This window comes from Malaclemys terrapin, chromosome 9, assembly GCF_027887155.1.
Source record: "Malaclemys terrapin pileata isolate rMalTer1 chromosome 9, rMalTer1.hap1, whole genome shotgun sequence".
In the NCBI taxonomy this organism is placed as follows: Eukaryota; Metazoa; Chordata; order Testudines; family Emydidae; genus Malaclemys; species Malaclemys terrapin.
In genome coordinates, this window is record NC_071513.1 from 39,922,759 (window position 1) to 39,946,393 (window position 23,635).

At 48.6% G+C, this 23,635-nt stretch overlaps 1 protein-coding gene across 5 annotated transcripts in view; it reads right to left on the reverse strand.

Annotated features, from left to right (window-relative positions):
* The window catches only part of GABRE (gamma-aminobutyric acid type A receptor subunit epsilon), an 89,198-nt gene that overhangs the window by 11,418 nt on the left and 54,145 nt on the right, over window positions 1-23,635 (reverse strand). For 2 of the 5 annotated variants that reach the window (XM_054040837.1, XM_054040838.1), the window contains 2 exons: window positions 14,860-14,997; window positions 10,282-10,434 (listed from right to left, as the gene is read on the reverse strand). In XM_054040837.1, coding sequence (XP_053896812.1) covers window positions 10,282-10,434; window positions 14,860-14,997 — 291 coding nt within the window. Of the gene's footprint in view, window positions 1-7,175; window positions 7,248-7,341; window positions 8,540-10,281; window positions 10,435-14,859; window positions 14,998-23,635 lie in introns of those variants that run through there. The other 3 variants (XM_054040841.1, XM_054040840.1, XM_054040839.1) reach the window with 3 other exon arrangements.

A 23,635-nucleotide genomic window follows, 5' to 3' on the forward strand; every position in this document is an offset into this window, starting at 1 on the left:
GGCTTTTCATTGTCTGGGATATTAGCAGAGTCTCCTTATGGAATCATAGCCTTGGCTTCTATCACTGCGTATCTGTGACTTGAAGGGTAGATCTACACTTGGAGCTGGTGGGGGTGGGAGGTGGTTCCCAGCTAGAGGAGACATACCTGCACTAGCTCTCATCAAGCTAGCATGCTAAAAATAGCAGAGTAACTGCGGTAGCATGGGGAGCGGTGGGAAGGGCTAACTACCCTGGGTACAAACCCACCTGGATCCTGTGTGTACATACTCAGGTGGCTAGCCCGAGCTACTGTCTTTGCAACCACAACTACACTACTATTTTAGGGTGCTAGGTGTCATCAAGCTAGTGTGAGTATGTCTCCTTGAGAGGGGAATTATAACCCCCAGCCCCAAGTGGTTATCCTACACTAGCGAGTGGGTCACACAAGTGAACTCTTGTGAGGCTATCTCACTGCCACCTGATTTGTGTGGTATAGTCCAATGTACTTCCCAACGCCAGGGACTTCGTAATGTTTTCAACAGTTCTAAAGCATTGGCCAGAGAAAACGCCTCTGAGTGTTCCCTGTACAGTCTGTGTAGTGTGTCTGAGTCCAGCCCTGCGCCTGTTGAGGTCAGTGGTAATACTCAATGGCAGTAGAACTGGTCTATGTGTGTGATACCAAGTCACCAGCACAACTCCACCAAAGTCAGTCTGTAACTGAGTGGAGAATTTGGCTCTGTTTAATTCTATCACGTAGACATGGCTGCACAGCTCCCAAGCCCAGAAGCCCAGGGGGAGCTGTGCTAATGAGGGGAGAACAATAGGTAACCAGTAGTCTACCAGCCAGATTAATAAAGAGGTTTTATTAATGAGTTAAAATGACACATCAGCTGGAAAAATTTAATTGCTATCACATGGCAGGCACATATCATGGTTATCACCAGGGTGGATATAGATGCTGGAAGTGGTGCAGTTTTTCTATACCATGTAATGTTTAAACATTATCAGGCATTCAATCTGAAAAAATCATAAAATCACAAAAAGGGCCATAACTCGAAGTAACACAGTATAATTTTGACCAAAATTGGCAGCAACCTTCTAAATATAATTCCTAATGTAACTATGTGTTTTGGAAAGTTTGGGAAACCCCGGCGATATATTTTATGCATTTTCCCATATTTTTTTGCCTTTCATCAAAGCAAAAGTCTGTAGTCACATGACAGTCTGAGCTCGTTTATACCACGTAATACATTAAAATATTTGTCATTATCTGTAGAATGGACTGATCTGAGAAAAAGTTTTTCGGTCTGCTACTTTGGTTTATGAGTATTGGTTACTTTCCAATGATTACTGCACTGGCAACTGATGTTAATAGAGCGTATTGCAATCTGAAATATTTTCAGGTCATGTTCCACTCTCTGGGCCAAGACTGGACCTATGTAATGTATGATGAAGCAATCTACTGCAAAGCACAGTTGATTAAATGGAGGAATCAAAACAAATTTGACACTCATCACCTTGAGATGGGAGTCGTGCATCATGCAATGAATTTCATGGGTGATATATAGGCAGTGTGATGCAGGAAAGCGGGTTTGAAGACATCCTTGGGGAAGCCAACATGATGGTGCTTCCATCATCAGCCATGCTCTAAGAGAAAAAGGATGTAACTGTGGTGTTAGAATCCACAAACTTATGAATGAGGCAATGAATTGCTTGAAATGGATGGCACTTGGCGATTCCAGGAACAATGATGGTCTCCCAAATGATCAGAAGAGATGCATCATGGAGAAAGCTCAAACATGCATTGAAGCATTTGAAGATATGGAGAAGGCACACAAAGAAAACAAAGTGGTAGACTTCCCAATCACTCCAACAGCTCATGGACACTTGTGTTACCCAAGGAAAAATCTGTTCAGAGACATTTCTTTTCTGGGAAAACTATGTAACAGATTTCTCCCAACTACTGATGGATTACATTGCAGCAAAGAGAGATGATTACAAGTCCATGGGGCTTGAGACATTTGCAGAAATGATTCCAGTTGACTTCCAGTGTGGTCATACTAGATGAGACTATGTAAATGTAGCAGAAGCCAGATATATATCATGCTGTAGTTCATAGGGAGCAGTATACTGGACTGCCAGACCCTTCAGGGGTGTATGGCATGACTTGGCCATCAGGCAACCTCTCAACAAGGACTGTGGGAATCATCAGCCTCTTTGCACAAATATTAGGTGACTGCACATTTTAAGGCAGCTGTAACCGCTATGACAAATGTGTGGAATTCAGCCTTCAGCAACAGATCTCCACAAAGAAGCTATCAAAAAGCACATGACTGCTGATGAAATTGCTGTCCAAGATGTTATTAAAAGTTGTGACTGAAAGAATGACAAATCCTTTTAGCATTGAACCTGGAACAAACCCATACAACAGACAGCTACTTGTGAACATTGCAATATCTCCTATGACCCCATCTGAAACTGCAGAAAGTTTGCACATGGCAGGAGAGAACGGCACACAAGAAAAGCAGTTTGTGACTAGTAGGCTGTGAGGAGGTGAGGTAGACCTCTTTGATCTCATAAAAAATCATAATTTCAAATCATTAGATCCTCCTGGAATCTCCCATCGCTTCGACAGATGAGGGTTTAGCTAATGTTGATTTGAGTTCTGGGTTTATTTGATTTTAGGGTTTCTCGCATGGGAAGTGAGTCCAATCATGAATTTGCAAATGCAGTTGCATGTCTTGCAAATGCAGTCATTGTTGGGGAGAGGGTTTGAGGTGTTGGCCTTATGATGTGTGCTCTACTCCTGCAGAGACCTCATGGCACAGACCTCTCCATCTGGGTCTGTCCAGTGCAAGAGTTCCCAGGTTCTAATATCTACCTTGCATGCTCTGAGGTTGGCCTTCAAGGTGTCTTTCTATTTGAGGATGGGTTAAGCTCAGTCGGCTGTTGAGCACTGCTTTCAGTGTAAGGAAAACCTCCATGCAGATCATATGTCCCACCCAGCAAAGCTGAGCCCTGATGAGAACACTCTTCATTTCAGGGATCTGGCACCTCTCAAGGACTTCAGTGTTGTGGATCCTGTCCTGCCACTTGATATAGCAGCTGGAGCTTAGGGAGCGAAGGTGGAAACTCTCCAGCTGTTTGATGTAGCATTGGTAGAGCATCCATGTCTCACAGCCATAGAAGAGTGAGGTGAGTACAACAGTGTGATGAATTTTTATCTTGATTCTGAGGTAGACTCCATGCTTCCTCCAGAGCCTGTGGATGAGTCTGCCAGATGTCAAGTGTGGCGTTGCTGGAAAGTGTACTACCCAGGTAGCAGAATTTCATGACCGAGCTGAAGGGTGTGTTCTCAATTCTGTCATTGGCATCATGGTGCTCATGATGCTGGTGGTCTGGTGCATGACCTCCATCTTTTTCAGGCTCATTGTGAAACCGAAGCATTTTGAGCCATAGGCAAAGCAGTCCACAATAAGCTGAATGTTCTGAGTGCATATACAATGAGGGCACAGTAGTCAGCAAACAGGAGTTCTCTCAATAGCTGTTCAATTACCTTGGTGCGGGCCCTAAGTCACTGTCGATTGACTAGACCTCAGTCCAAGCTAAACTGGATGTGTGCGCCTCTGTCGAAGACCTGCAGTGCGAACAAGAGCTTGGCTGAGAAGACAATGGCAAACAGGACTAAAGCCATTATGCATCCTTGTTTGGTGCCATTGATAGGGAACACTTCTTATGAATCATCACACTCCCCATCACCCTGGCCATCATGCTATCGTGAACAGAGCGGATGACATCAATCATCTTCTCTGGGCAACCAAATTTATGAAGGAGTTTACATAAGCCCTTGCAATTCACTGTGTCGAAGGGTTTGGTCAGGTCAACAAACACCATGTACAAGTCCTTGTTCTGTTCACCAGCCTTCTCTTGTACTTGTCGGGATGCAAAAATCATGTCCATGGTTCCATGGCCAGCACAAAAGCCACACTGTGATTCTGGATACACCGAGTTCACTAGGTGGGAGACAAACCTGTTGAGGACAACCTGTGCAAGATCTTCCCTGCTATAGACAGCAATGAGATTCCACGATGGTTGTCACAGCTAGATATGATTCTCTTCCTTTTCTATAAATGGAGTATGAAAGCATCCTGATATTCCTGGGGCACAGTGCCTTGTTCCCATACAGTCTTGGAAGGGATGGTGAGTTTCCTGATCAGGTGGGCACCTCCACATTTGTATGCTTCAGGTGGAATATCATGGGGGTTGGAGATTTGCCCATGGACAGCTGCTTGATGGCCTTAGTAACTTCGTCTAAAGAAGGCTCCACAGACAACTCCTCCAGGACCGGATGCTGTGAGAGTGAGTCAATGATTTCATTGGACATAGTGGATAACGGCTCAGGACACTGTCAAAGTACTCCACCCAGCGAGAGAGAATATTGTTTTTGTGAGCAGCTGCTTATCATCTGCTATAAGGACAGGGGCTGTGCCACTGGATAGTGGGCCATACACAACATGGAGACTTACGTAGAATCATATTTGTCAACCACTTCCTGCATTTCTGTAGCCTTCTGCTCCCACTAGTGATTCTTCAGTAGCCTTAATTGGGTTTGTCATGTATGTTTGGTCTGGTGGTGTACTGGGACATTTCAGCAACCAGCCAGGTGTCCAGACACTGCCAATTATTGGGATGGACTATCAGTGATTCTGCTTGTTGCATTTAGCCATTTATTAGGACTTTGCAGGAACTTAGCATAACTAAGGCAAGCCAGGGGTGGGGGTGGGGTACAGGTATCACATGAAGTGGGATTGACTCTACACCTCTCTGATATGCTGGGGTATGCGTCTCTGAAAAACAGGAAGTCTGGCTATATTTCAGGACTGTTGTTATGGGGAAATATGACTGCCAGATTTACTGCTTGGAAATTGCTTGATTAACAATAATTTTTTTAGTGACATGTTTTTGTAACACTTGCTTTTGGCCCAGTGACTGATTTTGTTTGGTCAGCAATAGAACTTTTTTTTTTATTGATATGTCTCGGTAACTTTTTGAGTATAAGAAGGGAATTGTGGGTCTGGGCCAAGTGGATCGCTTCGTGGGTACATTGAGATCTCCAGCCACAGAGGGAAGACCAGCCTCTGGAAATCTGCAGCTGAATCACCTGCATAGTGCTCCAAACTCCTAGGGGATAATTATCAGTTTGGGGTGCTCTATAACGTATTGTGTTTGTATGTGCTTGAGATTAAACAAAGCAGTGACTTCAAGTAAAGGCATTCTAGGCAGAGTGCTGGCTTTAAGTGAAAGCACCTGGTTTTGATTTGTTTTTGTCAGCCATATAGCAGGCAGAAGCACTGCATCTCCCTTGGTCTGTCCTGATACCGCCTTGAGGAGAGTAAAGTTACCTAGAGCTTTGGGTTTGGGGAGGGTGTCTGCTTCCCCAGCTGCCTTGTGTGGAGTTAGGCAGCTTGGAGCATACCTACCAACCAGATCCAGACTCACAAGGAAGTGAGGCAGGGCAATGCCCATTTGCCCTGGTTGGGGAGTTGTGCTGGTGCTTCAGCATGAGATTAGGCCTCTGGTGCCTGGACTGAGGTAGAGGTACATGTGCTCAGAGGCACCAAGGGAACTTTTAGAGCAAAAACTTAGGTGCCAAGTGAGTTAGGAACCTACAGGGTTGGGTGGCAGCTGAGGGGGGATTTTGTGGCTCACAGAGGTGCCTAAAATGGGATTTAGGTGCCCAGGTCCCTTTGTGGATCTGGCTTTGTGTGCCTATAGTGTGGACTGAACATTCTTAGATTCCTCTGACTTCGGTGTTGTGGGCCTGTGGCATGTACTGAGCACACTCATTCTCAGTTCACTCCCCAGCTCAGCATTGCATGCCTGCTGCATCAGCAAGGTCTGTACTGCCACCTAAAACTCTGCTGGCATGCCCTGGGTAGTTTGCCCCATTGTAAAAACAGGTCAGAGGTAAGGGGAGGCTCTTGACATCCAAGATCCCTAAAATTGTACCCCAGATGTTATTCTGGGTCCTCATCTGGCATGCCTGCTCTCAAGCCAGTCTGGCTCCGCATTTGCATTTTAGAACATTTTAAAATTAAACCCAGCTCATTTGCTGGAAAAGGAAGGGCGCTGAATCTCAGGAACCTCATGACCATGACCGCAAATGGTACCCAAGGCCTTCTCCTAGCAAATTTCCATGCCAATGTGACTTGTCTATGAACTTTAGAGCACTTTGAAAGTTTACTTTTGAACAGAAATGCTACCGTAGCCTTCTGGTTTCTCTTGCGCCTGTTGACATTCCAGGTTTTGCTCACAGCAGCATCACTTTGTAGAACCAAAGTGAAAATGTAATAGAGTTTGTATGATTGGGTTTTGGAGCTGTGTGTTGGTCAGCTCAGGGGAAGGCTAGTGAGATGTGTTCTATGTGAATACTGCTCATTTCCTCCGCAGCTTTGTGCAAAAATCTTTCTTTCCCATCCCAAGAACAAGCGTGAAATATCAGCGGTGGTGTGTCAGTAACCTAACTGCATGCTGTCATTTATAAGACTGCTTCTATTACCTACAGTGTGAGCACTTTGAGAACAAAGAGCAGAAACACTCAGACATGGTCACATGTGAAAGATGATACATCAATGTAGAAGGTAGCTATGTCTCCGCCTGTTGATGGTTTTACAAAGTAGGACCATGCCTTTGAATTCATGGCATGGACAGCACTGACCTAACCAGGCAGTTAATGAAGAACACAGTAGTCGCTGAATTAAGTAGTCCTTGCTCAGTATCACTAGAGAGATTTGAAGGTAGGTAACTGCAGTCCAACCCAACTGCAGCTTTTCCAGGGTCAGCAGCCTATGTCTCACTGGTATCTTGCTTGTTTTTTACCAGAGTACATCTCTGGATAATATGTGCTACATGTTGTTTGCTAAGAAGAACAAAACAAGGGAGAAACTGCCTCCAACAATGGCCTCCTTCAGGCAGCATCTGAAATGTGCAAACTATCAGCCCTACAATATGAAATCATGCAGCAGTTCGGTATCTTCAAACGTCCCTGTCAACAACAGATGGGTGATAACATGGGACATCTTGTTCCTAAAATGATGGTGCTGCCACCTGCTCCAGAAGCCATCCTCACCTTTGTGCATTGTAGCTGTGAGAGTATCTGTGCAACAAGGAGATGCAAATGCTACAGGGAAGATACGGTGTTATGCGATGCATGCAGCTGTGACAGTGATGAGTGTAGCAACAGAGTATCAAACACATCAGAAAGGTTCTGAGGGGAAAATAGAAGTGTTTCAACTATCTCCAAATTACTGTGACTATTTTATGAGTAAATATAGCTCAAAGGGGTGTTGATTAGACATTCAGTAGTTTATAGTTATATAGAGAGGTTACATAAGAGTACATGATTATACTTCGTTATTCACATGGTATATTCATACAAGACAGTCTACAGACGTTCTTCTAAGAATCATTACTGTTATATAAGTAGTTTACATAGATTGTCATTGTATTCAGTGATGGTAAGAAGATAATTACAGTTGTACTAAGTTGCTTTAGACTTACGTCTCCAGCCAAGCAGATAACATCAAAAATATGTTTTGTAATTAGGGGGTAGGGGTCTTATTATTTGCATAACTTCATAAAAATAGCAGACAGAAAAACTCTTAACTTAGTCCATTCTACAAATGATGACAAATGTTTTGATGTATTACATGGTACAAACAAGTTCAGACTATCATGTGATTACAGATTTTTGCTTTAACTGAAGGCAAAGTAGTACAGCAAAATGCATAAAATATATCATGTGGGCTAAATATTTCCCCAAACAGTACTACTTTGAGTATATAATTACATTATGAATTGTATTTAGAAGGTTTCTGCCAATTTTGGCCAAAATTAGGCTGTTTTTATGAGTTATGGCCCTTTTTGTGAGTTTGATTTCTTTGGATTAGATGCCTGATAACATTTAAACATTTTGTGATACAGAAAAGCTGCACCACTTCCAGCATCTACATCCATGATATGTGCCTAACATATAGCAATGAAATTTTTCTAGCTGATGGGTTATGCCTTAGTGCCCAAAATGGGTCTGGGCTAGTAGATTACAGGCTTTGGACAGTGGAGGACCAATAGTGAGATTCTTGTCTAAGCCTGTGATGAGTGTAAAATTCCTGGAGAAAACAATGGTGAATTTCTAGTAGTAGCAAATTAAGCTATGGTTCACCAAGGGCCGAACTTCTGTAACTCCATTGACATCAATGAATTGACACCCACGATGAATTTGGCCTGTGCAGTTAGAGCCCAATCCCAAGCCTAGTGAGTCAATGGATGTCTTTCCCTTTACTTTAATGGGGGTTGGATCAAATGCTTAAATATTTCATACGTGGGATCCTGTAGCCTATTCACAGGGAGCAAATGTGGAGGTTGCCGTCTCTGAAGATAGCTCCTGTGGTCAATAGTGTGAACTCAGCAAGAATGCTGCACAGTACAGAGGGTTCTGGAGCAGGCAGTCTTCATACTCCTGCTTCTCCAGTTATCCTTCCTTCTATCCCTTCCACCCTGCTGAAGTTGCACAAGATATAAGTGGGGGTAGATTTTAACTTAATATATTTTCCTATTGTGTTTGCACTGGCATCTGGGATATGATTTAGCAGATTTTTCAAATACCACTGAAAGTAATGTAGGCTCTCTAATGTAGGCTGACTCTGGCTTTAAATACATTTGGGATTATTTTTATGAAATACAACAGGGCTATAGAGAGAATACATTACTTTTGACATCCTGAATCTCAGCATCCCATGGGGAGAGCCCCCTCCTGGGTAAATCCAGTTGTGGAAACCTGCCTTTGGAACGTATTTTACTGTAACAGTGCTTTTCCCAGCCCTGCTGAATGACCTGTTTATTGCCATTTATTCCTTCGGATGCTTAGAACGTAACTGATCTCTACCTCTATTAAAACCAACATTAAACTCCCCAACCTGCTCCCTGCTTCTTTTTATGGGGGTGGGGGTGTGGCATTGCAGAGATTGTGAGAGCATCCAACTAGCCCTGTCCAATGATGATGGTCTCTCCAGTGTCAGAGGAGATCTCACAGGCCTGATGCTGTTATTAACAATCCAGGTGAAAGAAAATGAGTGTGGGGAGGGGAAGAAAATACAAGATGCACATCATACTGCACAATCCAAATAGAGTTAAGAGCCTTGAAATGGGATCAGAAGAGCTAGAGGTGGTGAAGACCTGTTAGATCTCTAAACTCTATCTCCTGCTAGTGGTACCCCCTGCCTCCCCATATATAAGAACATAAGAGTGGCCATGCTGGGTCAAACCGAAGGTCCATCTAGCCCAGTATCCTGTCTTCTGACAGTGGCCAATGCCAGGTGCCCCAGAGGGAATGAACAGACAGGTTATCATCAAGTGATCCATCCCCTCTCGCCCATTCCAGCTTTCGGCACACAGAGGCTAGGGACACCATCCCTATATAATGGAGACCTCATGGGACAATAAATGGAGATTATTCTTGATCCTAACCAAAGAGTCAAAATATGCTTTATACCCACTTAAAGAGCCACCCAGAGATGGTGAGCAAACATAGACAATGAGCAGGGTCCTCACCTTTCCGCTTGCCTTGCACTCCTGTGTGCGCACACCTGCATGCATCTGAGCCTCAAACCTTTACCAGAGCCCACTGTCAGACTGACACCCCACTGGATAAAAAGTAGTAGCTCTACCAAGTGCACCAAAGAGATCTTCCCCCCGATAGCACTGTGCTCTCGGGAAGTCGCTGTTAGATACACAACTCACCCCTGTGGCAGGAGAGCCATGGCTGGCGGAGTGGTGCAACCTGCTAAAGTGATCTAACACTTCTGTGTGTGTGTCTGTCATTGTCACTGGCTTGGAGGAGAACAAGTGCCAGGGTTTTTCTCAGGCTAATGTGCAGAGACCCATGATGCGCTGCAGATTCTCCGCTAGACAGAACTGCAGTCCCAGCTCTCTCTTGCTGTTGGGCCTGTGTCAAGAACATTACAAATGAGGTGACCTCGCATCTAGGATGCTGGGTAACATTTTCAAAAGTACCTAAGTCCCAGAGCCTCAAAGGTACTTAGGCACCCATTGAAATCTGTGGAATTTAGGTGCCTAAATACCATTGAGGATCTGCACGCACAGGGCCCAGCAGTCTAAGTCCCACGAATTTTCACTAGCCCTGCTGAGTCACTTAGACATTTTGGAAAATGGCCCTGGCCAGCTAGCTGCACACACCTCTGCTGAGACAACAAGCGCCGGAGGTACAGTACAGTCTGCCTTACCCAGAGAAGTCCTGGCCGGTGTGGAGTCTCTCTTGATCCAGAAGGAAACCCAGGACAAAACTACGGTCAGGATGCAGGGGATATAGGTCTGAATGGCAAAATAGCCCATCCGCCTGCTCAGATCAAAGGAAACCGTCATGACCATATAGTCCCCTAGGAGAAGGCCAAAAAGAGGCAGACAAGTCAGCATAGTAGGAGGTGGAGATGGTTAATCACCCTTTTATTCCTATTATCTATTATACTTAGTCCCCAGGACCATACTATCTGAGCCCCTCACAAGCTTTAATGTATTTAGCTACACAACACCCTGGTGAGGTAGAAAAACACTACCCCACATGGGGCAACTGGAGGCACAAAGTGACTTGCCCAAGGACATGCACAAAGTCTGTAGCAGAGCAGGGAGTAGAAACCAGTTTTTCCTGTGTCACAGGCTAGAACCCTAACCACTGGGCCATGCTTCCTCATTACCCTTTGGGGAACAAACTCCCCTTCATGAAGAACTTCATTGCCTTTTTCTTCCTACATGACATTGAGGGTGGAGGCCCATGAGACCTTTGAATTCCTGTGGCAAGTTTGTGGCTTGCCTCCATAGTTGACCATTTGAACATGAACAAATAGAGGGCCTGAAGGTGCCATTGACTGCTTTACGAAAGAGCCAGGCCCTCAAAGCCTGATGCTGATTGGTGTCATTTGAGGCACAATTCACTCTCTCACCACCACGGCCAGCTATGAATGTCTACATGCAAAATTTTTACCTTAACACAAAAGAGGCCGAGAGGATCACAGCACTGTCACCTGCACCTCCATTTACTTGCCTCTCCTCCTTTGCTTTGACACTACACCCTTGTGTGCACGTGTGCATCCAAACACAGCCCTAGGCACTCACTATAGTGAAGTCTAGGAAGCAAGGAGAAGCTACACCTAGGCAGGGCTGCAGTGACAATGGGAGAGGTGGGATCCATTCAACATCTCTTTGCCATTAGAAGTATGGCTTCTAACTCAGTCAGCCCGTCATTTTACTCCTTAGTCAATATTGCTTACTGACAGATACTAGCCCCTTCTGTCACCCTCCATAAAGCAGCAACTAATTTGCAGACATCTTTACATACTGGTCCACCCATCAGCGCACTGATCATCGATTCCTAGCTCTGCTGCAGAAGAGTTTCTTCTCCTTCAAATCTCTCCTGAAAATCCGCTTCTCCCAGGGAGCCTGCCCAGCAGCCAAGTCCATGTCTTCTCCTTCCTGAGCTTTGGCCCCATGTCTCTGTGTGGGGCAGAGGAGGTTTTGGGGGGTGAGGGGAAGAGCCAGCCCCTCCCAATGAGGGAGAGAAGAGGCTGTGGGAGTGAGGGGGGCAAAGCCAATCCCTTCCAGTAAGGGCCAGGAGGAGCAAGAGGGGAAGAGCAACTCCCTCCCAACACAGGGCAGAGAGGGACTCTGGGGGTGAGAGGAGTAAGATGGGCATTTGAGCCGAGGAGGAAAGTGGCTAAGAACATAAGAACCGCCATACTGGGTCAGCCAATGGCCCATCTAGCCCAGTAGCCTGTTTCTGACAGTGTCCAGTACCAGAGCATCAAGGGGCGGGCACAGAGAGAGATCCACTCCATCGTCCCCTCCCAGCTTCAGGCAGTGAGTGCATTGCTGTGAGTATGGGCCTGCATCCCTGCCCAGCCTCACTAATAGCCACTGATGGCCCTATCCTCCATGGACTTGTCTAGTTGTTTTTTGAACCCAGTTATACCTTTGGCCTTCACAACATTTCCTGGCAAGGGAGTGCAACCCATGTAATTTAGGGCTTAGTTTCCTCTGTCTGATGTGATTTACTAGCTGGCCAGCATCCTTCTTGCTATTTCTGTAGCCAGCAGCCTGTCCGCTACAATTCTCAGATACATCCCACACGTGTCTATCAGTGCCATTGTGGGATATGCACGGCCCACTGCTGGCAGCTGGCATGGAGCTGATCCGACTGATCTGTGCATGCAGCACCTGCCTGGGGGGCCCGTGCTCTGTTCTCATTGGATGGGCTGCTACAGCCTTTGTCTGTCTGTCTCTACCTCTCAGCCTCTCTCCTGCTTTAATCCCTTTGCCCTCACTGCCAAGCTGCTAACTTTGGCATTTGAGCTTTTTAAACCAAGAGGTGTTGGCATAAATCTGTGCTTTTTGATGGTTTAACATATGTGCCTGGTTCCCCAGCCAGCTGCTTTCACCGGGAAAGGAGATGGGGAAAAGCGGTTTGTTTTGATGGGTCAGTTTCCCTTGCCATGGTGCAGAGTTATGTGCCAGGGGGCAGGTTTCACATCAGTAAGAATGAGAGATGTGGCAGTGCCTGTCTGTATTTCCCTGCGACGGATTCTTCGCTCCTACTTCCCCAAAGGGCTGATCCTGGAGAAACCCTTTGCTCCTGATGGGAGAAGGCAATTCTCTCTCCATGTGCTGTTCAAGCCTGGCTCCCATGGGTGCTGTTACTATCCTGGAGTTTGAAGTGCTCCATTTCCAGTGCTACCTCCTAGAGCACTCCCCATGCGTATACAGACCTGGGTTTCCTCCATACGGCTGCACCTCAGTTCTTAGGGTCCAAGCCTGAGGGCTTGCTGTCTTGTGTGGATCAGCCCCACTCCCACTGCTCCCCTTTGCAGTGCTGTTTTCCTTTCATCGGCAAGGCCCTGCCCTCTTCTGGCGCAAGGGCAGGGGGATTTGCTCTCCATGCTGTCCCTCTCCCCGGCTTCCCCTCCCGTCACATCACGCCAGCAATCCTACAGCAACCATGTGCTACCAACACAGCGTATACTGGGGAGTCAGCTGAGTCCCTCCCTATCACATCACATCTCCCCTCTTCTTCAGGAGGGCAGGCACTCCTCAGTGGTGATGCTCAGCTGGGCTTTCCTGAATGCGAGGCCTCTGCTGCTACCTTCTGCTGCACAGCTGTGCAATTCACATCTCCCTCACTGAAAGCCCCCTAATTTACAAGTTCACCTTGCTCCCCCTCTGCTGCCTACTCCACAAGTCCCAGTGTGGCAGCATTTTCTTCACACAGCTAATATTTGCCTGTCACGGACACCCCCTCTTCACTTGACCTTTTCTATGTGTAGTTGTGTTCTCTGGCCAGGCAGGCATCTCAACCACTGCCCTGATCCCTCCAGATACAAGCCTTCTCCAGTCCCGGAGAGGAGCCAGCGGTGGTGCTGAAACTTCCTGCTCCTAGGGCAATGGAGACAAGTGTTGACGATAAAAGAGATCACACTCCAGAAGCTGAATGGTAGAGCTAGAGAGTGGGGGTGACAGAGGATTTCAGGTTCCCTGGTGAGCTAAGTGAAGCTGATGATTGGCAGTGGGGCGGGGTTCCCTAATGATATCAGTAAAGCCACTGATGACGGGGAAGGGCTGGGGGCTGAAGATTCTCCATTCCCTGGTGATATTGGCATTGCAAAGCTGGTTTACATTCATACAGGTTTCTGCAGTGAGAGGCTGCAGCACATGGGAACATGGGTTGTCGTGTATCAGGCCCAGCTCTGCTAGCTAAAGGCATGTGTTGCTACTGAGCTTGCCAGTGTGGAATTACAAGTTTTCACTCCCCTCCTGTCATTCTTCACTGTCCTGTTGTCCTTCCTGAGACATTAATTTACAAATCTTTGCACTTCAGCAGCATCTTTCAAGAGAGGCTCTCATAGCACAATGCAAATGTTAGTGTATTCACCCTCACACCTATTCTCACCCTCAGTTTACAGAGAGGTATGCAGTGAGCCAGAAGGCTTCAATGACTTGCCCAAAGTCACACAGCAAATTCATAGCAGGGCAAGGAGTAAAACCAAGGCATCCTGACATCCTTCCACTTACTCCTGCTGTTAGACACCACTGTTGTCTTCACCTCCAAGGGTTTGCTTAGCTCCATTACCATCATACAACACAACTCACGTGCATTCCGGACAACGAGCACGTGGCAGGGTGGCCGTTAGATGGAACCTGAGTTCAGATTGAGTATGTCCCCCAGCTGCAGCCACAACTAACAGCAACTTCTGCATAACGTTCCATCAGCTGTCCTGTCCTGGAGATGGGCTAGCAGCATACTACAGCTATGGCTTCAGCCAGGACATTTACATTCAGGAACTGTCCTGAGACAAGGCCCTACTTCTCATTTACTCCTCCACTTCTCAGCCATTAACTCCCATTCTGCCTGGCCCTCATGCTGTCCCCAACCACACTCTTTATCTCCATTCCCCTTCCTACCTGACCCTTGCTGTCTCTAGCTAGGTCCTTTCTCTGCTCTACTCCAGCCTCAGGCTGTGGGTGGATATCTTGTGCCTTTGTCCTACCCCATACTGTGCCTAGCTACATGCTGGGTCTGCTGCCCTTCTCCATGGGCTTTAGCGAGCATATCTCCCTACAGGTTGCCTGTAGCTGGACCCTTCTTTTAATGACTCTATCTTGAGCTTTACAGCTTCCTGCTGTAACCCTCCCCAGCTGGTGCTTCCCACCAGTCCCCTAACCACTCTGCCCTCTACTACTCTGTGCACATGCTCTCTGAAACTAGGGAGAGCTCCCTTGTAACACAGCAGTGTTTCTATCGGGCCAGGATGCCTTACCAGCCCCTGTCCTGAGAACTTCTGATGTGTTCCTCAGGCCTGTGAAGTCAAATTGATAAAGTCTCCAGGTGCGCTGGTCTGAGACTTCAATGGAGTAACGCCTCCAGCGGTAGATAATCTCCTCTCGCGGGTAGCCATCTGGGGATGGGACAAGGACATAAGGACAATGGGTGAATTGCTATGACACCTTGTGCAGAAATAAGAACCTTGCATGTCTCTTTGGTGCCATCTGCTCTGGAGACAATTTGGACTGCGGTGATATATTAATGTTGCTATTTCGTATTTCTAGTGTGGTCGTGCCTAAAGGCCCTGCTCATGAGTGGGACCCTGTTGTTCTAGGCACTTTGCAAACACACAAGAAGATCTGGGCTGGGGTTCTCATTGACTCAAAGGCCATTATGCTTAATGAGTCTGACCTTCTGCATAAGGCAGGGCCTAGTTTCCAAGGGGAGTTGGGCACCTAACTCTTAGGCGCCTTTCAAAACCCAACTATGGTCCCCAAAGAACTTACAGCCTAAAGAGGCAAGACAGGCAAGCAGTAATACACAGATGACAGAGAAGCACTGGCTTGGATCCTGAGCCAGTGTAAATCAGTGTGGGTCCACAGAAGTCAAGAGAGCTAGGTTGCTTTACTGCTCCTGAGGGTCTAAGAGCCCCTTAAAATGTCCAAAGATCCCTGTCTTTTGTAGTTCCAGCCCCTTAACACTGCCTTCTCCCCATCCCTTGATCCAGGTGTCTGAGCCAACACTCCTCCATCCACCCTGGCCACCCTACAGATCACCTGGTTTTAGCCCTTCCCATGACTATGATTGTTTCTATTTTAACGCTTGTGCATTGGCTCACTCTTCTCTGCTGTGGTAATTTCAGACCTGCATCAATTCCCAACTGTACATTGGAAGCTTCTACTGAACATTTTTGACTGCTTTGTCCCTCACTCCCCCTCCTCCCACCCCGCCCATATCTGAGAGATCTAGTCCTGTAGACCTACACGGCCCTGCAGGCTGATGTGGCAAGCGACTACCATTCCCTGTAAGAGCAGACTGTGGAGCAGGTAGCTCACTAGAGCAGTGGGTTCCCTCTCTGTGTTGTAAATTGGCTCAATAGGCCAATCCCAATAGGCCAAAAGGAGTAAAGGTTGAAATCCAACACTAAGGGGTGGGATCCAAACCTTGACTCTAGTGGAGTTACATGGTGTGGGAGCCCACAATTGGGAGAACAGAGGGTTTGCTGGTCAGGATTGTGGTGCACTGGTGCTGCTGCATGGGAGATCATGGCTATGGCATAGCAGAGGGGGCTGCAGGATCTGAATGAAAAATTTAGTGCGGGGAGGTAGTGTGGCCTAGGGGATAGGGCACTGAACTACAACTCAGGAGACCTGCATTCAATTCCTAGTGCTGCCACCGCTTTACTGGGTAACTGTAGGTGAGCCAGTTCCCCACTCTGTGCCTCCATTTCCCCATCTGTAAAATGGGGATAATATTACTGCCCTCTTCCGTAAAGCACATTACTCTGTGGCTGAAAACAGATAAGTACTAGAAGTGGATTAGATGCTATAGGTCAGGGGTGGGGGTGGCCCCTGGATTGGAATAATGGGATGCTGCAGATCAGGGTCGAGCTGCACAGGAAGGACTGGGTGGAACAGCAGGTGTGTCGGGTCTGGACTGAGGTGTTTGAACTGGTGTGAAGGGACAGGCAGGGACTAGCAGGGGCACGGAGGCGCACCAGCAGAGCTAAGCTGGTCTAAGATGGGAAGGAAGGGGGGGCATGCCAGCAATTGGGTGCAATGGCAGCACTGCCTGGGAGACACTCGCTCAGGGCTAGGCCAGAGGAATTATCCATCACTTTCATTCATACCTAAATTCAGTTAAGAAGGTAACTGCCACTCAAACCTTTGGGAGATGTGCTGAGAAGCTGCATACTGGGCTGGAGGGCTTGGGGCTCCCCTTTACCCTTCTTTCCAGGGCAGCCCAGGGCATGGGCTCAGCCTTCCCATGCCTTGCTGGGAATTAGTGTATGGTTCCCTGCTCCCGGATCAGCCATTCCTGTGTGATCTGAGGGGAGGCTGCGGCTGCTTTGGGCCAGGCACGGCTGCAGCATCACAGCTGGTAGGCAACAGAATCAGACAGACTCCCCGAATGAGCGGCGCATCAGCAGCCAGTTAGCTGGATCAGAGAGAGAGACTGGGCTGTAATTAACGGCCAGTGGCTGGCTTAAGGAACTGCTGTCAAAGCTCTTCTCTCTCTTGGCTCCATGCCACACTGGAGTTCAGCGCTCTTCCTGCACAAGTCCCTGGGGCTCGTATGCTCTCTCTCTCTTCCATTGCTTTTCAGCAAACAGTCCCTGGAGCGCCCCTGACAGATGACACCCCTCAGAGGCCGGAGCAGCGGTGCAGGAGAAGCGTTGTATTTACCATAAGACCTATAGGCTCCTGTCTTACTATAGGCTATAGTTCGAGCTGAACTGGAACCAAAGGCTAATCTGATCCCAAAGCATGAGATAGGTTCCTCTGCTTACATCCGATACAAGTCTATCCAGAGGGCTGCCTCCTGGGTTCCAGCCTGTATCCAAGGGAGATCACCCGGCCCTACAGCCAGCCCCTTTATTATTCGTGACTCAAAACACCGATAGTTGGGGGAGAGGGGTGACCTCATTCCTCATTGATGACATTTGCAGCCACCCGCCCCGAGGAGCTTGGGAAATGACCCAGAAGTAATGCTGTGCTATGGTATGGGCTTTCCCATGTGGGACTGGGGAAGCTCAAACCCCACCTGATCAAATCAGGTTGCTTTAAAGGAAAGCTTAGTTGTCCATGCAGAGCCACTCCCAGGGTGTCTGCAGCCAGCTGGAAAATGGGTAATGGTAGAATTTCACCAGAGCCACACCACATGGTGAAGAAAACACCCTAAAGCAGTGGTTCCCAAACTAGGGGCACCGCTTGTTCAGAGAAAGCCCCTGGTGGGTTGGGCTGGTTTGTTTACCTGCTGCGTCCGCAGGTTCGGCCAATTGCAGCTCCCAGTGGCCAAGGTTTGCTGCTCCAGCCCAAAGGGGCCTGCGGGAAGCGGCGGCCAGCATGTCCCTCGGCCCATGCTGCTTCCTGCATCTCCCATTGGCCGAGAACGGCAAACCATGGCCACTGGGAGCTGCGATTGGCCGAAACTGCGGACGCGGCAGGTAAACAAACCGGCTTGGCCTACCAGGGGCTTTTCCTGGACAAATGGCGCCCCTAGTTTGGGAACCACTGCCCTAAGGCCATATCTACACTCGGTGAGCCCCAATTTCAGCTATCAGTGGCCAGTGACCGGTACTGCTGCACTGCTGCAATCCCAGCGTAGGCAGCCGAAACTGCTATTAGCACTGATGGTGCTTACCCCCGTGCAAATAGCGGCTTTGCCTGGTTACACTAGGGCTAGTACTGGTGCAGCTACAGCAATGACTGCAACCAGGCCAAAGCTCTGCTCTGATGCTTCTCCTTGCCTCTCCACCCACCTCCCAGCCTGAGCATATCTCCAGTTCCCCAGCAGCTGCACCTTGCAGCAATGGTTGCTTCTCGCAGGCCTGGTTTTATTTGTAAAATGAAATGTCAAACTTGTTTTGAAGCAGGGATCTTGACGCCTTTATGATAGCTCCTTGGGGGAGGGGAGACAGGGAGAGCCTGACAGCATAACTAAACTGTGTTTCTAATTAATTGTCGAGCATGCATGGCGTGTACTGTTAATTAGCAAAGAATGAGGGAGGGGCAAGAGGTGGGAGGGGATGAGGGGACCGTATCTCCTCCGCATTTTGTTTTCCTCATAAGCAGCTCACAGTCGCATGGTCTGAATCTCGTCAGTGGCAGGGAGATGGGGCAGGGAGCTGCTGGAGGTTATGAAGCTCTCATCTGCTTTGCAGTCTCCTGATGCTGATCAGAATCTCTTGTGAAGACATAAAATGGGATGACAGGCTCCAAGCTAAGTTACTGGTGGAGCCCAGTAGATAGCAGGCACCACCGGTGCCGCCCGCTCCAAAAACTTGGGGTATGTCTACACTGCACGCCGAGCCTGGGCTCTGACTCAGGTTTGAGTGCAAGCCGTGCTCCTGTCCACACACAAATCAGTCTGACTCGGGTTAGAAAACACACAGGACCCAGGTGTTCAGGCTCTGATGGGGGATGGGTCAGAGCCCAAGTCCCGCTGTGACTTGGGTCCAAGCCAAGTGTGGATGCAGCTCAAGCCACAGACTTGCGTCAGAAGCTCTTCATAGTGCAGTACATTAGCACAGCTGTGAGGCCTGGTCCAGCAATTATAAACTCAGTTTTACAATGCAGTGAGGATTCTCAGGCACAGGCTTGGAAATACTGAGTCCACTAGCCCGGGTCCCACAGAGCCAGGCTTAGAGTGAATGTAGACATACCCATAGGGTACATCTACACAGGAAAAAAAAAACCCTGTGGCGGCCAGCCTCAGAGCTTGAGACAAGAGACTCGGGGTTGCGCTACAATGCTGTAAATAGCTGTGCAGATGTTCTTGCTCCAGCTGAAGCCCAGGGAGGGGATGGGTGTCACAGCCCAAGCTCCAGCCTGAGCCAGAATAGCTACATGGCTATTTTTAATGCTGTCGCATGAGCCCAGCAACCCCAAGTGTGTAGACCCAGGCTCTGAGACTCATGGAGAATGAGCTCCAGGATCTCTGCCTTGCTATGTCCCCTTGTGCCACTCTGGTGGCCAAAGAGCATGGGCTATATCTTATCACCCTTGGCTTGGGGGAATCCCCACTGGGTCATCATAGATGGCCCCTATATCATCCTCCCCACTGCTTCTGGCTGGAGTGCAGTGTGCTCTAGCTACCTTCAATTGATAGATGATCCCATGGGGACCACTGCCAACTGGTGTAAGTTAAAACGACCTCCAGGCTACTCTAACCTGCTCCAAGGCTGGACAGATAATCAGGGAGCATAACTAATATCCCCATTTCCCCAGTCCCCCTCTATTGCACTGAGCAGAAATTTAATGCAGCACAGAATCTTGTCCCAGTAGCAGGAGGGTGTCCCAAGATAATGGTTGAGGTCTGTTGCTGGTGCTGTCTGGGAGAAGCCCAGCAGTACAGGAACATGGGGTCTGAATTAACACCCACCTAACAGAGTCTGTTCTCCTTGGTAAAGAGTTTGGGCCTGTTGAGTTTCTTCCTTAAACTGTATCTAAGGCCTGGTCTACACTACGGATTTAGGTCGACTTTAGCAGCGTTAAATCGAATTAAGCCTGGACACGTCCACACAACAAAGCCCTTTCTTTTGACATAAAGGGTCCTTTAAACCGGTTTCTTTACACCACCTCCGACGAGGGGATTAGCGATAAAACCGGCCTTTGCGGGTCGGAATTGGGGTAGTGTGGACGGAATTCGACGTTATTGGCCTCCGGGAGCTATCCCACAGTGCTTCATTGTGACCGCTCTGGACAGCACTCTCAACTCAGATGCACTGACCAGGTAGACAGGAAAAGACCCGCGAATGTTTGAATTTCATTTCCTGTTTGCTCAGCGTGGAGAGCACAGGTGACCACGCAGAGCTCATCAGCACAGGTAACCGTGATGGAGTCCCAGGATCGCAAAAGAGCTCCAGCATGGACCGAACGGGAGGTACGGGATCTGCTCGCCATATGGGGAGATGAATCAGTGCTAGCTGAACTCCGTAGCAGTAAAAGAAATGGCAAAGTATTAGAAAAGGTCTCCAAGGCCATGAAGGACCGAGGCCATAACAGGGACACACAGCAGTGCCGCGTGAAAATTAAGGAGCTACGGCAAGCTTACCACAAAGCCAGAGAAGCAAACGGAAGGTCCGGGGCAGAGCCGCAAACTTGCCGCTTCTACGTGGAGCTGCATGCCATTCTAGGGGGTGCAGCCACCACTACCCCAACCGTGTGCTATGACTCCGTCAATGGAGAAACACACAGGGAAGACGGTTCGGGGAACGAGGAAGATGAGGATGGAGGTACTGTAGGTAGCTCACAGCAGCAAGGAAGCGGAGAAACCGGTTTCCCCAACAGCCAGGATATGTTTGTTACCCTGGACCTGGAACCAGTAACCCCCGAACTCACCCAAGACCCTCAGGGCACACAGGAGACCTCTGGTGAGTGTAACTTTGTAAATATTTGTAAACATTACACATGGTTTAAAAGCAAGTGTGTTTAATGATTAATTTGCCCTGGCAATCGCGGCCAGTACATCTACTGGAAAAGTCTGTTAACGTGTATGGGGATGGAGAAGAAATCCTCCAGGGACATCTCCAGATAGCTCTCCTTTATGTACTCCCAAAGCCTTTGCAAAAGGTTTCTGGGGAGGGCTGCCTTATCCCGTCCGCCATGGTAGGACACTTTACCACGCCAGGCCAGTAGCACGTAGTCTGGAATCATTGCATAACAAAGCATGGCAGCGTATGGTGCCGGTGTTTGCTGGCATGCAGACAATATCCATTCCTTATCTCTCTTTGTTATCCTCAGGAGAGTGATATCATTCACGGTCACCTGGTTGAAATGGGGTGATTTTATTAAGGGGACATTCAGAGGCGCCCGTTCCTGCTCTTCTGAACAGAAATGTTCCCCGCTGTTAACCACGCGGTGGAGGGGAGGGGTGAAGTGATCATCCCAGAGAATCGTGTGTATGTGTGTGGGGGGTGGTTTACTTGGGTTTGTGCCGCATGTTAACCGGGAAACCGCAGCCCCTCCTTTTACATTGAAAACCCATTTTAAATGGACAACCCAATTCATCCTTGATATGGGAAATGCGCTGCTGTTTGAAACCTTTCCCGCATGTTAAGAAGGTTAAAAAAGCCAAAACACTGTGGCCTACCATGGCTGCCTGCAAGCCGAAATATGCGACCTTGTAATGAAAGAGTGTACCCATTGTTCTCTAAAATGTGTCTTTTTTAACCACCTCTCCCTTCTCCTCCACCAGCTGCAAATGTTTCTCCTTCGCAGAGGCTAGTGAACATTAGAAAGAGAAAACGTAGGACGAGAGACGATATATTCACGGAGCTGCAGATGTCCTCCCACGCTGATAGAGCACAGCAGAATGCGTGGAGGCAGTCAATGTCGGACATGAGAAAAGCACAATATGAACGAGAGGAGAGGTGGCGGGCTGAATGGCGGGATGAAAAGAGCAAGTGGCGGGCTGAAGACGATAGGTGGCGTCAGCTTGCAGACAGACGGCAAGAGTCAATGCTCCGTCTGCTGGAGCATCAAACTGATATGCTCGAGCGTATGGTTGAGCTGCAGGAAAGGCAGCAGGAGCAGAGACCGCCGCTACAGCCCCTGTTTAACCAACAGCCCTCCTCCCCAAGTTCCATAGCCTCCTCACCCAGATGCCCAAGAACACGGTGGGGGGGCCTCCGGCCACCCAGTCACTCCACCCCAGATGATCGCCCAAGCATCAGAAGGCTGGCCTTCAATAAGACTTAAAGTTTTAAAATGCAGTGTGTCCTTTTCCATCCCTCCTCCCCCACCCATCCCAGGCTACCTTGGCAATTATCCCCCTACTTCTGTGAGGAACTAATAAAGAATGCATGAATGTGAAAAAACAATGACTTTATTGCCTCTGCAAGCGGTGCTCGAATTGGGGAGGGGAGGGTGGGGTGGGGTGGTTGGTTTACAGGGAAGTAGAGTGAACCGGGTCGGGGGGGGGGGGGTTGGAGGGTTCATCAAGGAGAAACAAACAGAAGTTTCACACAGTAGCCTGGCCAGTCACAAAACTCGTTTTCAAAGCTCCTCTGATGCGCACCGCGCCCTGCTGTGCTCCTCTAACCGCCCTGGTGTCTGGCTGCGCGTAATCAGCGGCCAGGCGAGTTGCCTCAACCTCCCACCCCGCCATAAAGGTCTCCCCCTTACTCTCACAGATATTGTGGAGCGCACAGCAAGCAGCAATAACAATGGGGATATTCTTTTCGCTGAGGTCTGAGCGAGTCAGTAAGCTGCACCAGCGCGCTTTTAAACGTCCAAATGCACATTCCACCACCATTCGGCACTTGCTCAGCCTGTAGTTGAACAGATCCTGACTCCTGTCCATGCTGCCTGTGTACGGCTTCATGAGCCATGGCATTAAGGGGTAGGCTGGGTCCCCAAGGATCACGATAGGCATTTCAAAATCCCCAACGGTTACTTTCTGGTCCGGGAAGAAAGTCCCTTCCTCCAGCTTTCGAAACAGACCAGAGTTCCTGAAGACGCGAGCATCATGTACCTTTCCCGGCCATCCCACGTTGATGTTGGTGAAACGTCCCTTGTGATCCACCAGGGCTTGCAGCAGCATTGAAAAGTACCCCTTGCAGTTTACGTAGTCGGTGGCTTGGTGCTCCGGTGCCAAGATAGGGATATGGGTTCCGTCTATGGCCCCACCACAGTTTGGGAATCCCATTTCAGCAAAACCATCAACTATTGACTGCACGTTGCCCAGAGTCACTACCCTTGATATCACTAGTTCTTTCATTGCCCTGGCAAATTGGATCACAGCAGCCCCCACCGTAGATTTGCCCACTCCAAATTGATTCCCGACTGACCCGTAGCTGTCTGGCGTTGCAAGCTTCCAAAGGGCTATCGCCACTCGCTTCTCAACTGTGAGGACTGCTCTCATCTTGGTATCCTGGCGTTTCAGGGCAGGGGAAAGCAAGTCACAAAGTTCCATGAAAGTGGCCTTACGCATGCGAAAGTTTCGCAGCCACTGGGAATCGTCCCATACCTGCAGCACGATGTGGTCCCACCAGTCTGTGCTTGTTTCCCGGGCCCAGAATCGGCGTTCCACGGCATGAACCTGCCCCA